The following is a 14,845-nucleotide window of genomic DNA, read 5'->3' as shown; positions in this document are numbered from 1 at the left end:
TTTGACTGACAAAGTTTAATGTGCACTATTTATGTCGGGTCTTAACAGCCTTCCTCCACCCTTCGCCACTGGGCATACACAAACTCGTCTAGAATGCAACGCGACGAATTTGTCGATGTGATTTTGTTGTCATTCACAAAACGCATTAACTTCCGTAAATAAAGACGGCGACATTTTTTGTATAAAAAACATCTGCTTCGTGCATGTAACAATTTCTCTTGATATACAGGTAGAATAGCAAAATGTTGCATCGCCGCAAGTGCAGAAGCTATTTTTTCATTCGTTGAAACTAGCAGCATGACATGGAGAGAGTTTCAACATTGCCTGCGATTTTAATTACTGACCTATATGACTATAAGACGATTTTATATGTGCGACCGGGCTTATAGCTTGCGCCCACTACCGGCCAGCCGCTGCAACACGGATGAGTGGGCTAATCACCAAACGCTTTCGACGAACAATTATTAAACCTTACGCCCGTGCGACCCACATCTTAATACTTTCGCACTGATACCCACATCATCCGCTTTCTCTCTCTTTATACCCAAACAACACAAACATGAACCCCAAACCAACGACCCTGCATCGCTTTGATCTTACTATGTGGACTATAAAATAGACGCCTCAATAATTAACATTGGTTATTATTATTATTATTATTAATATTGGAAGGTATGGTTGATCTTTTATGTTAAAAGAAAATGAATACTCGACAAATTGATTTTTTTTGATGATTTTTGCAAGTATTATTTTATGGGTTATTTACTCGTATTATAAATTCCAACGTCGATAAAGATATAATACAGAGCTCACACGGGATTTGAGTGTGTTTAATTTGTTAATGATATGATAAATATAGATTATAATATTATGCTAACAATTTATTATGTTTAAAGAAATATATGATGCTGTGAAAATAGGCAGCTGAATAAACATGTATGTATCATTAAGATACATACTATACCGCAATGTTATCCTTATCACGTACGCTCGTAAATGCAATGTTTTTTTTTACCGTGTCCGGAAACACCTTGTAGGTACGTATGCAGTTCGCCATATCACACTTCACCGTGAAATGTTGTATCGGAAATATATAGCCGTATTATAGTATATATGTTACGCCGAATGTGCGAAATTGACTATTACATGAAATGGGCAAAATTATGCCTAATTCATGTAATAGTCAAGTCCGTTGCCTTATTCATGAATTAAATAAATTATCTGACGAGTGCGTGAATTCGCCAGGGTATGGAATTCTTAAAACTGTCAACATGACAGTAGAAAAAGTAAATTTAATACGGATGGTTTTATTAGTTATAATTGGACATAATATAATATTATTATTATTAGGTTAGGTTTTGTAATTCTGAATTCAACTGAATGTCCATTTTGAGGTTAGCTAACAAGTGTCAACAAACTATCACAAACAAACAATCGACCATTGCACGACTGATACCCAAGCACGAATCAAATCGCGAAAATACCGTTTAATAAAATTCTTCCGTTATCATATTATAGTTCTAGATTTTTTTTGGGCATAGTAAATGGATATGAACGTCATTGTAGTTATTGACTGGTATATTTTTATATAATCAATGACATTTGACACATTTGGTTAGTTTGATTAGTTGCAAAAAACACCACCGGAGCGCGACCATCTATTTTGACCAGTGCATGAGCATTTGACACATTTGGTTTAGTTGAAAAAAAACACCACCGTACCGCTATCTAATTTGCCCAATGCATGAACTAGGCAGAAAAATTACTGCTGAATTCACGCACTCGGCAGATATATTGCCTAATTCATGAATAAGGCAAAAGGCTTGCATTTTTCATGATTTAGGCAAAATTTTGCCGATTTCATGTAATAGTCGATTTCACACATTCGGCGTAACATATTATATAGTATTGCTGGATTATTTTGTTAAGTTAGGTTTTCTTTCTTGAATTCATGAATTTTGCCAAAATCAAATTGATGTTCATATTGAAACTAATAAAATTGGAGACCGTATAGTATACGGTCATCTCTTTCCGATAAGAAAGCTCACGGCGAAATGTGCCAGGGTGAAATGTTTTTTAAGATATTTGAAACGTTAATTATAATCTATGAATATACCTACGGCACATTGTTTATTTTCGATGCCCCGGTCATAATAATATTATACAAGTTACGTATAAAAATAAACACATAAAGAACGATGTTTATTTTTGCGCAAATGGAAAGATTTCTATAAACAAACAGCAAAGAAATAAAACGAATAGAATTTTCTTTAATAAGAAAACATTGACATGGTAAAAAAAAAACTAACAATTCCGCCATGGACGTAACTAATCCACTGTACGAAATTGTATAATGTAATATAGTAAGAAACTATTACTACTATACTATACTACCCGAAGTAGTTTGTGTAGACGTAGACTGTCGTAGAGTGTAGACAGTAGAATGTACTGTTTAGCAATAGCAATGTTCCCTCTGATTTAATGTTGCACATTATATGCGAAAAATTCAGAATGCGCAGTGTCAGAAAATCTTTTGCGACATAATTATTAAGTACTTATGTACATTTGAAAAATGCCAGAAATGCGATGGCATAGACAGTTACTAGATACACGAAAACTTCCCAGAAGCTGTTATTCATATCTACAAATAGGGCTTTCTACTGTATTATAGATACACTACACGAATATTATTTTCTTGTAAGTATACATATTTTATTTTATTTTCAAAAACTCACGTACTTAGGATTTTATCAATCTAATTTTTCATTCTAAGGAAAATGGGGTATATTTGCTAGATTTTTTGAACATCCTGGCATTTGGCTTTATAATTATGATTCTTGACAAAAATACATGTTTTTGTCAACTTAAAAACTATAATTTAAAAATAAAGCTTATTTTGTAATCTTAATATGTATATAAAAATAACGAAATCTAGGAAAACAAGTACAAGTCTAGTCGGACGGGCATCCACTAGACAAAAACAACACAAAACTTTACCACAAATCGCAGGCTAGGTGTTTGTTTATGTATTTTGTAATGTAAATGGAAAATAGACGATGGACCTACAAGGAATGAAATACGTTTCTCGAGTCTCCTACATTACCTATATCTTCACGGAGGCTGCGATATACTATCGACGCGTTGGACCAAGATCCGCTATTAGTCAGGCCGTGATAAGAAAGTGTAAACTTCAATGGTAGTGCTAATTATTGCTCATAGCTCGAATGAAATACGGTAAACTGTTTGTAGAAAATGATGATTGTTACATATTTAAATAAATGGTAGATAGTAATTTATTTGAATGAAATATGAAATGGAAAATATCAATTTATTGCAAACAGGTTATCGTATTGCAATTCGCGGTTCAGTGTCACGGTCAATATAATCGACCTTGGCATTGGATATGCCTGACCTATATTAATTATGTCCTAACGAATATATATATATAAATATATAATATTTTTAAGACCGGTATGAGAAATCGGTGCCATGCGATATTAATAACCAACACAGTCTAGGACTAAAGGTTTATTCTTAAAATATTCAATTTTATTAGGGAGTCTTTAGAAAGAAAATACTAGGTATATATTAAGAAGTGTAGAGTTAATTTGACAAATAATGATAAATTTATCAAAGGAATTGTAGGAAAAAAATGAGATTGGGAATCCAGTTAAAGCTTGTTCGGTTAGTGGTGGGCGAATTATATGTTATAGATCACTTAATAATATACCCAACTAACAATTAGTTAGCTGGTATTAATTATCGTCTTTGATCTTTAAATACAAGGCACGTCGTTGACAACATTTTCGAAATGCGGCAACACCAGAATGTTGGCACGAACTGTGTATATTTCGTAGCGGCACCGATGACGTCTTTTAAAATTGCCTACATTTGAACTGCCCTCGTAATGATATAATTCTCCGAACGACAGCCTCGAAATATATTGTATATTATTTTTCAAATAAAATATACGATTTTATTCCATTGTATTGTCCGGCAACTTCATCTTGGCTACGTGGCAAATCTGTGAACTACGTACAGCTAATCGAACTTCCGGTTTCAAATTAGGAACGCCCCCAAATTTTTCATTACATTTTTGATACTTCGTATTGGACGCATCTATCAATTTACGTAATTTGAAGCTTTTTATATTCAAAAGATGTCTAACACAATACGAAATGATGTTCGAATTATTATCAGTAAACTTTTGATTTATTGCGAAGAAGAAAAAGAGTCGTATTTAAAAGGTGAGCCTATACAATACTTTCAATAAGCCCATTTTACGGGTTCCTGTCATGTCAGGTATGTCAAAATTCAGTGTTGTAATACTAGAAATATTTCCCCAAATACTGGAAATTATGTTTGTATATTATAAAGTTATGTGTATCGTAATCTATTTTATTAATATTTTTAGACGTATAATAATTAAGTATAAATGATCATTAGTTAGTTAATGAATTGTCCTATTTTTTCCTAATTTTTAAACCGATAAGTAGGTACATATTGTTTTAAAATTTATGTAAGGTGGATATAATTTAATTTATAGAAAATTATTTTCACAGTATGTGTTTCTACAACAATTTTACTAAAAATACGATATAAAGACATCATTTGTAAATTATAAAACATGTGATTGGGTCATCAATATAATATTGAATATGTTATATCTTTCACTTCTACTTTTTTACTCATAATTTGTGTTCTAGTTATTTAATTAATAAATACCTGCAGCAATATTATCAGTTAATGTGGGTTCAATGATACATTTCCTTCCAAATTCAATAATTACACTGTAATAATTAACCTAATATAATAGTAATAATTAAGAGGTGAAATTATTTGAAAAAAAAATTCTATTGATATTTATTGAACAATAATTAGACTTATAAATTAATGTACTTATAAACTTACTGAGAATAGAATTGATATAAACTTAAAACCTAATTTCGCGGGATATGTTTTCTCAAAAAATGACAACACTGTGAAATATTCTATATGCGATAAGAGCGACTTCCTGTTGTTGCCTAAATAATGTTGTCGTACAGTAAATGTCAGCGGACTTCAAATGCCATCGATAAGTGATAGCCAATTTATGGGCAAGACCGGACAATATACACACGCCAAGGGCCTCTTGCCAAACCCTACTCAGAAAGCAAAGCAATTTTCGCGCTTTCATCGATGTGGATTTCGGCACTCGGGATTTTGGGCATTCGGTATTGCATCAATTCAAGGTTTCGACCCAATACCGGATTAAGGCTCTACCGGTACACTTCTAGTGACTTTAACCCTTAACTGTGGGTTTGTTTGAATGTCTAATTAATACCATAGAAATAGGTAAAGCCAGTCTTCAGAGATCAAGGCTTTGCAGCTAGCTTTGACTTATTACATGCTGACGGTCAGGCCTTAAAATGCAATACATATTATAAAACCTATGTTATCAAATATTACTAATATGGAATGTGTGTTTCATTTACCTAACAAAGCAACAACCTTTATATTATGAAATGCTTATTATAGTACAACGTATAGGTACATACAAATTATAATAAGTATGTATATCTGAAGAAAAAACACTATAGTTCATGGAATATTTTTCGTATTGCATTCTTCAAAATTATAATATTTTTGGGATATTTGGCGTAAAATTATATTATAAAGTATAGCTTACTATTTATTACACATTCGTCGTGAAATGAAAATTATAATATTGAACCATAATAATAACACATGTTTATGGTTATCCCATATTTCTCCGCACTCGAAAATTATACCTTCTTACAGCCACACGCAAAAGATAACCCACGTTCCTTATTTTTATGTTCCCTTTTTACCACGTGATTTGTCGGCAAAATTGTATCTACGGAAACCAAACATTGTTGTATAATGTTTGAGGCTTTCACGGTTGTTTTTTATCGTAGTAGATTTTTGGGTTTCCACCATATCATCTCTTGATAATGGCGTCTGCAACGAGCCCGAAACGTCAAGTAAAGAAGGAAGAAGGACACACGGTGGAAACCCAAAAATCTACTATGATACAAACATTGTTGCATGATCTTTCTTTCTGCAAAAATCTTATTAAAGAGCCCCCAACCGTGGCTTGGTGACAACTGGAGCAGAGTTCTTATAGATAGACTATTTGGAACATTGCCAAGTTTGGAGAATTATGAGGTTTTACTTTTAATGCGGCACAAGTTACTCAAGTATTTCTTAAACATATGGAAAAGAATATATAATTACCGGGTAATAAACTCATATTAACTGTCCAACTATGCGACTGTTGCGAGAATTGGATGTGAAAAGGATGGTGTAATACAGTATTTAAGTTCTAATTGGAGATGACAATTACTGACAGATCCTTCCAATATCCGTATCTAATATTCATAATCCTACGAAATACCACAAGTATTTTATTAACAGCAAACTAATTAAACGTGTGATCAAATATAAATATTTAGGAACATTGGTCAGAACATGAGAAATGAGACCAGTCTCAGTAAATAAAGACAGTAAAAAAAATAAGATAGCGAGGAGTGCCTTTCACAAAATGAGATGTCTCCTTAGCAATCGAGACCTTAACCTAGGTCTGAGACTGCATATGGTTCATCGTAATGTTCTCTCAATCCTGTTCTATGGTATGTAGGTATGAACACTAAACCAAGGATGTCACGTTCAGTTAACGCTTTCGAGGTGTGGCTGTGTAGATGCATCCTACGTTGACCAATTTTGACATTATTAATCGAATGGGAAACAACTGAGAAGTTCTGCGAGGTATCAAAATCAGAAAATTACAGTTGGTACGAGTTCAGCTCCACGGAATTGGTCTAAGTAGCAGAAGATAAAGAAAAGATCGTCCTGATTCCTGAAGAGTATTCATAAAAGTGAAAAATATACTAACTTGCAGAAATCATTTAATTACGTGGATATATTAACTAAGCCGGCTCTCACATCAAAATTCGTACGTGTCGAATACGTTGATGTGACGTCATCGTTATTCAAAAAACACACGTTGTCAAATGGAGCTCCACAGATTGGTCGAATACGACTGTTTAGTTTGAAAAAAACATCTGCTGTTGCAATCGACAAGTTGCATGTTTCTCGAGCTCCGAGTCGAAAACGCCAGGTCACATACAAACACCTACGAATTGGTCATTTCTATACCGGCTCGCCGATCGCCGCATTCAAATATTTCGAAGGCTACACGCTGGGTAGATGTACGCGGTCTTCACAAGCATCACAGGATTGCCGTTCTCGGAAGGTTTGATTTATGGCTGTACGCACACTAGGCGAGTTTAGATGTTACGCAATTAGTGCAACAAATAATGCAAATCAATTTCTTTGTATTTAAATTACGCACAAAACGAGTTAAAAGTGACATCTATACAATTTCAATAGATTCTATGAATTGATACAAACATATGGCAGAAAAATAAAAATAATATCCACAATTCCTTAGTAAAATATTACAATTGCCACAGCAATCGAATGCAAAGAGTGTTGCTAGAAAGACAAATAGGTTATAATTTCGTGTGTACCTATGCCCCATGGTCTTAGCGATACGAATAGTTCACCTTTTCCATACTATTAAGTACTAATTCTGTTAATGTATACATAGAAAATATATTAAAACAGTATATAAGTCTCCCAGTAAGTATCAGGATCAATGTTCCCTGTGAGGTGTGAGCATGTGCACGCGCTCACCTGCGAAAATGTGTCCGCACACATGTTTTCATCCTCCGCATAGTTTTACCAGATTTTAGTTCTTCTCGAACGCATGAAATCATCACAATATGCACAATTCTTCGACTCATTTCTCGGAAGGCGAAGGTCTTTATTTTTGTTATTTACTTAAAAATTCATCAATGTTAGTGTTATTATTATATAAAATCACTGAAATTATGAAATACCTTAAAAATAACAGTTTTAATGAAAAATTTTATGTATGTGTTTGTGGGGGGGAGGGGTGTAAATTTATCGCATTGGGTGACAGCCCGTCACTGACGGGTGATACCAACCCTAATACGCTACTGGTCGGATCTGTTGTTGACCCGCACACACAATAGAAAAATTAGAGGGAACGTTGGTCACGACACATGGTATAAATAAAGTAAAAAAAAGCAACGAATCTAGTAAGAATTTGAACGACGCAATGCAATAAGAATGTTAACTAGTGTAACAATAATTGGGCAAAAATTATTCACCAGTAGATTCATGGAACATATTATTGACCTGATGGATTCAACATGACGTGATGAATAAAAGATTCCTCATTTGCCTCTATCTAATTCTATTACGAACATTTATTCTTAAAATATTAATTAGAGTTGGTTAAAATGGAAAACAATCGGCTGCCAGGTAATTAGTAGCACTAGTAGGGGTAAACATCCGCACGCGCACCATCGACCAACCGAATGATTGTTTTGTTTTTACTGTACCTACCCTTTTGTAATTTATTAACAATGTGAAAAAAATCTTGAAAAACTTAAAAGAAAACTACATAATAATATTGTTGAGATAACCACGGCACATTGAGAATCTCTGGTCTATGATGGCAATGAAAGTCATAAAAATAAGATGGACACAGTAAAAATATAAATTTAGTAATAGGGCCAAGAAAATACGAAAATTCTTTAAGAAGTTTAGAGGTATATTATTATGTTAATCACTTTTATCAATGCCAGGCATAATATTCCCTATTACAACATTTATGAGTAAATACTAAATATAACAGAGTGGACTGGATACTGCACGTAATAATGATTAAATCTATATCGACACTATTATTATTATCATTGATTTTAAATTTATTATTATCATTGATTTAAAAAATTTTATACCCCACGATGGCTGCGCAGCTTAAGCACCGGCCTATATTGTCGTGGTCCTTAGGTTCGAATCCTGGGTCTGACAAGTACACATATTGTTTTTCAATTTATGTATGAGACAGAGTATGGACCTAATAGGTTGAGCAAGTGGTTGACATCGATGTCTCGTAAGAAACAAAATCTGTTAACACAAACCTCCACCCTGTGGAGGCCCATAATATGATATTAGGATAGAAAAAAAAAAATACATTAACGCAGCGTTTTCTAAGTTGCTGGTCACGACTCCTTCAGAAGGAAGACATAGTCAAACATTAAAACTAGAAGCACTACTTTTTGATATACTTGTAAAAATTTCAAGATCGACAATAAGGATAAAAAAAATATTTATTAAATAATTTTGTCTTTCTATCCAGTGAAGCAATATAAAGTTTGGGATCATTCTATGGTTGTATACATAATTTACAATGATGATACTTGAAAGATAACAACTGCGCGGCATTCACCATCGTAGTGTTACGGATGTCTTACCCATTGGAGACAATCGGCGCCCATGTGTTGCCGATGCTGACTAAGTGATCGGCATTACTAACTCAGTGTTCTTCTTGTCATCTGGCGTATGGCGTTAAATCTAGTGTTTATTGACACCGCAGAAAGCTTCAAAATAATCATAAAAAAGCCAGAATATTATACAAAATTAGCTTGAAAATTAACATGCTGGCCCGTTTGTACCTTCTATCCTACCGATAAAATAAATGTTAGATACAACATCTAATTGATAACTAAACTTCGTACTTGTATTAATTTTCAGCCACATGACTTATTTATTAGTTGCGAAATAATAAATTCTTATCTGTATCCTCAAACGAGGAACGATCAATGGTATGAGACGCAAAGGAAGACACAATATAACTTGGTTTAAGAATCTTTGTGATTGGTACAAGTGCAACTCCACTGAACTGTTTCGGGTAGAAGGAGAATATCTCCCTGATGATGGCCAGCCTCCAATAGGAAATGTCATAAGAGAAGGACATAATTTATGTGATTTGAACCAGCAGCAGGTGGGATTCGATTGTGCGGCTCATAGTTGATTTCCCAAACAGACAATTCAGGTATGAAGGACAGTATGAGTCTTATGAAATAATATTTTATACAATTGACAGGTTGACAATAAAAATGGTGTACTAGCACTTATTGACAAATATTTCGCACATGTTTTTTGATATACAGTACACTCTCAATAATCCGCCGTTATTTTTACTAGTTGAAAGCGCAAAATCAAGCTCTATAATTCGCCGGTATTCGATTGTCAAATTCAATAGTCCGCCTCGTACAGGTATACAACGCAGATGAGACGGGTTTATTTTGGAAACTTCTCCTTCGTAAAAAGTATGTTCATCGCGAAGAAAGTAATGTACCAGGAAGGAAAGTGCCCAAGGACCGCATCACAATTATGCCGTGCTCCAATGCAACCGGGACACACAAAATGAAGCTTTTGGTCATATGGAAAGCCAGGAATCTAATTCAAGAATATCTACCTCACTGAACAACTGGTTGTGTCAAGTGATTTACTATATTTTGTTAATAAATAAACCTGTAATTTTAAGGCACAAATTTAATAAAAAAAACTATTTTCACGAAATACCCGTTTTAATTTTTACCATATTTTGTATGTATGCACTATAATCCGCTGCTTTCACTAATTGGACACTTGGCTGGTTTTTGAGGTGACGGATTACTGAGAGAGTACTGTATTGTCAGTTGAAAGTTTACAAACCAACACAATGAATCGTTTCGAATGCATAAAAATCGTATAATAATACTACGATAATAACAAATCTTTGATGGTTGTACTGCGAAAATTAAGGTCATCATTCGATAGAAATCATTGCCCAACTGAAGACTGTATTCAGAAGCTGATTAAAAATTTTGAAGAAACCGGTAGTGTTTCGGATCACCTGTTCATCGAGCCCATTCATGCGAAAGAGCTAGAAATGTCAATTCCAAGAAGATCAGTGACTTGGCCCCTCATACGGCCCTTTATGACGAATTTTGCAGAAAGACTTTCACCTACACACATGTAAGATCCAACTCACGCAATAACTAAAGCCAAAAAACCATGAGCAGCATCACAGATTCGCCGATTGAGTCTTGAAAGAGCAGGTTTTCAAGTAAATTCAGTGATGAAGCAAATTTTCATCTTAATAGGTATATTAATAAGCAAAACTGCCATATTTGGGTGCAAAAACACCCATAACAGCCGATTCAACTGAGGCTGTTACATTCTTCCAACAGTTACTGTTTTTGGTCTGAGACGTGGCGTTAATGACGTTCGCTACAGGCAAATGATTATTGACTTTTTGTGATCGAAATTAGAAGATTTCGATTTGGAAAACATGTGGTTTCAACAGAATAGGGCTACATCCAGCTCAGGAAATACTGGTTTTATTGCGAGAAAAGTTCGATGGCCGTTTAATTTCAAGACAGCAATTTCAATTGCCCATCAAGATCATGCGACTTGACACCGTTGGATTTCTTTTTGTGGGCTTATGCGAAAGGAAGTGTCTATACGAACAATCTACAAACTCTTGAAAGGCTTAACGATAGAGCCTGAAATGTGTGAAAGTCATGAAAAATTGCCGAAGGCGGATCGTGAGCTGCAAGGGCGCTATGTTGTAACTCGGGAGATTCAAAGTCAGTCGCAAATGATTTCGATTGTGACGTATTGATTTTTGCTTTGTTGTAACTATATCTTTACCGGAATGAGTCAAATTTGTGTCGACACTATTGACCGGGTGAACTAGTATCGTTAATATCCCATACAACAAATAAGTGTGTGGGTATGCGCATTGGGTCATAGACTAATTAATTGATTCATGATAGAGTGCCTCGCGTCGATCGTTTTGAACTGTCAATAGTGAAAAGCTACGAAAAGATATAATTATTGGACTCCCGAGAATAATTATTAATATATTATTTAATATTTTGCGAATGTATTGGTAATTTCCGGTTAAACAAAGAGCTTGTGAGATATCTTTCGCAAATTCTCACACGATATATTGTTATTTTGGCACACGACTTGTTTATTTTGATATTTAGATTTGTAAAATGTATGAATATTTTCCGACGGAAAATATAGTGATTGTTGAACCTTTAATTGTCAAATTTATAAGATACATACGCACATATCGTCGAGTTCTTGCCACCCTTCCTCCTTTTTAGATTCATCATGTTTTTGATAAGGTATCTATATTAAAGCTTATGTTTTCTTCTGTTCCAGAAATGTCAAAAGACATAAATCGCTGTATAACACGGAAATTGTGAGATAAACAGAATTAAAATACCTAACTATGTTATTCACAATGTTACTACATACTCTGTTATGTTGGGTTCAATTATATCAATGAATTATAATGGTTTGTAATGAATAAATACATTTAAAAGGATGTTATTGAAGAGCATTTTGTTTATTTTGCTTTATAGTGTAATAATATTTATGTGGTTTCGCATTTATGTGAGGTTATTTTGTACGTAACCATATCATCATATTATACTAAATCAATCGAATATATACGTATTATACATATACATAATTAACAAACATATTGATTTCGTTTGACGTTTCTATTTTTTTGTACCAAAGACATCGATTATCTCGGCTTCGTTTGTTTTATTTGGCAATTTTGGCAGTGTTGCCAACTCATGTTACACCTCGGGCCTCGATAGTTAGGAAATCGATCTGCAGGGAGGTAATTTGAATGATATTGTTTCATATTGCGTAATTGCAAATACCATATTCATACCAGATCTTGGGTAACATATTAAATGTAAAATAAATATGTACTTACCTATCGAATATTCTAGCTTCCTTGAGAACGTTTCCGAGATTGATATAGGCATCCAGAAAATTAGGGTCCAGTGCAACAGCTTTTTCAAAGTGATGTATCGCCAGCCATATTTCGATTTGTGAGTTAAAAACGCAACCCAAGTTACTCCAGGCTACGGCAAAATCCGGTCTTGTCTCTATTGCCTTTAGATAACATGCCTAAATAACAAAAGAAAAATATAAAGCATATGCCATAATGGTAATGAAAAATGTTGAAACATAAATACAGTATATAACTACGCATATTCTACATAAAAAAAATAATGCATATGTGAGTATAGGATAATACTTAATGGATGGAATTAATAATATGCCAGTTTTAAATAGATATTATGTAAATGGTGAAAAGAGTTCAGTACATAGTTTGATTTGACCATCTGCTAGCATTACATAATATAATGAAATTTTGTCATATCCAGCATGCCTCCATTTAATGTTATATTACTAATAATAATAATATATTCATTGACATGTTTTCTTTTTTAAGTACATACTTAAGTTTTTTAGTCATCTTTACATGATTTAAGAATGTTTTCGACTGTCCGCCTCGATTGGCGACTAGTGAGAAATTTCATCACACCTACTGTTGAAAATTATTTGCCGTTTCACTGAAGTATGCTCTTAATGAATTTGAAAGAGCATTTAATTATTTATATCACAAATTATTGGTTCCTAGTTATTTTGATTGTCACAGTATTTAAAAAACAAATATTTGAGATTGAATGTAATTGTAATTATGCTATTGTTTAGTGAACTACTCTCCGACAACAAGATCTCGTCGATTACAGGAAGTCGCTGTAGTCTCATATAGAAAACTTCTCCGACTCCTTTTCTTCTTCGCATTAAACCAAAAGTTTACTAATAATTCTAACATCTCTCCTGATCGTTTTAGAGATATTTTTGTTATAAAAAGCATCAATTTTGGGGCGTGCCTCATTTGAAAACAGAAAAGCAAACAATTGCACAGGATGGGCTTTGTTAGTTCACAGTTTTACCACATGGACAAAAAGTTCCTGTTTGAAAATACACTAATAAGTGATAACAGTATAATATATCTGTCAACATGTAGCTTTTATATTACAGTAAAAACAAAGGATTTAATATGATTATCGAATATGAAATAATAATTTAATATAATGTGTATTATTTAAAATAGATTTTTAATAAGATGACGAGATAAATAACATTAAAATAATTAGACTGAGCTTGCAGCATGAACTTTCCAATTAATTGAACTGGCTTTAGACCCACATTATAATGGTTAAGATTTTTTTGTTAATTTTACGATATGAGTTATTTATGTTGCAGTTGTTTCAGGCTTATAAACCCATCTTTGGGACACTTTTTTTAATTTTTTTAATATCTAAGAGTAGGGCTTCCAATTAACCAGAGGGAAAATACTACCCGGTTAGTGGTTATTCTGCGAATAACTAACCGGGTAACCGGTTATAACCGTCGTATTTACATATCTACTTGCTGAATCTACTAAATCCATGTCCATGCCCTGGATCGAAACACATGAAAAAGATCATGTGACACATTATCACTCGCTCATGCGGCTACATAATATAAATAATTATAATATAATATTTTGACATTTGTTTTTGATAGCATTTGGTGGCTAAAACTTATAAATGGGTGGAACCAGTGGCGATGTGCCCCTGAGAGCGCTGGAGCGGTGAACACCCACCCACTCAATTTATGCGAAAAAAATATTTTTTTTAAATAAGTATTTCATTTATATTTGATTTATTAAAAGTGTTCTGATCTATTACCGTGGTCATTAGTTCATATACAAAAACAAATTCTAATATGTGTTTCTAACCGGCTATTTTAAAGACTTGTTCATGGGAGCGATATACCATTTCGCTCGTCTGTCGGAAAGCGCCCAGAAATCTTATATGGATTAATGCTTTTGCAATGAGAAAGAGTTGCATGCAAAACCAATATGTACATATTTTTTCTTCCTGAAACGTGTCTTCGCAAGCGACGGTTTGAGTTGCTCACGCCCGAATACCTACTTCGAATAACGTCGGGGATCTTCGGTTTTAAAACCATACAGCCCGTATCACACAACAATTATTGTTTGACAATTTTTATTCAATATTAATATAAAAATAAATTCTTTTCACAGTACGTA

At 33.6% G+C, this 14,845-nt stretch overlaps 1 protein-coding gene across 1 annotated transcript in view; it reads right to left on the bottom strand.

Moving 5' to 3' along the window:
* Window positions 1-14,845, bottom strand: part of sxc (O-linked N-acetylglucosamine (GlcNAc) transferase sxc) — a 90,775-nt gene that overhangs the window by 60,992 nt on the left and 14,938 nt on the right. Inside the window, exon 5 of the mRNA XM_085945122.1 lies at window positions 12,668-12,864. Within this exon, the coding sequence (XP_085801248.1) occupies window positions 12,668-12,864 (197 nt within the window). The remainder of the gene's footprint in view (window positions 1-12,667; window positions 12,865-14,845) is intronic.

This window comes from Rhyacophila brunnea, unplaced genomic scaffold, assembly GCF_057557595.1.
Source record: "Rhyacophila brunnea isolate RB1 unplaced genomic scaffold, BYU_Rbru_1.0 scaffold_1, whole genome shotgun sequence".
In the NCBI taxonomy this organism is placed as follows: Eukaryota; Metazoa; Arthropoda; class Insecta; order Trichoptera; family Rhyacophilidae; genus Rhyacophila; species Rhyacophila brunnea.
This window is presented reverse-complemented; position numbering and strand designations above follow the sequence as displayed.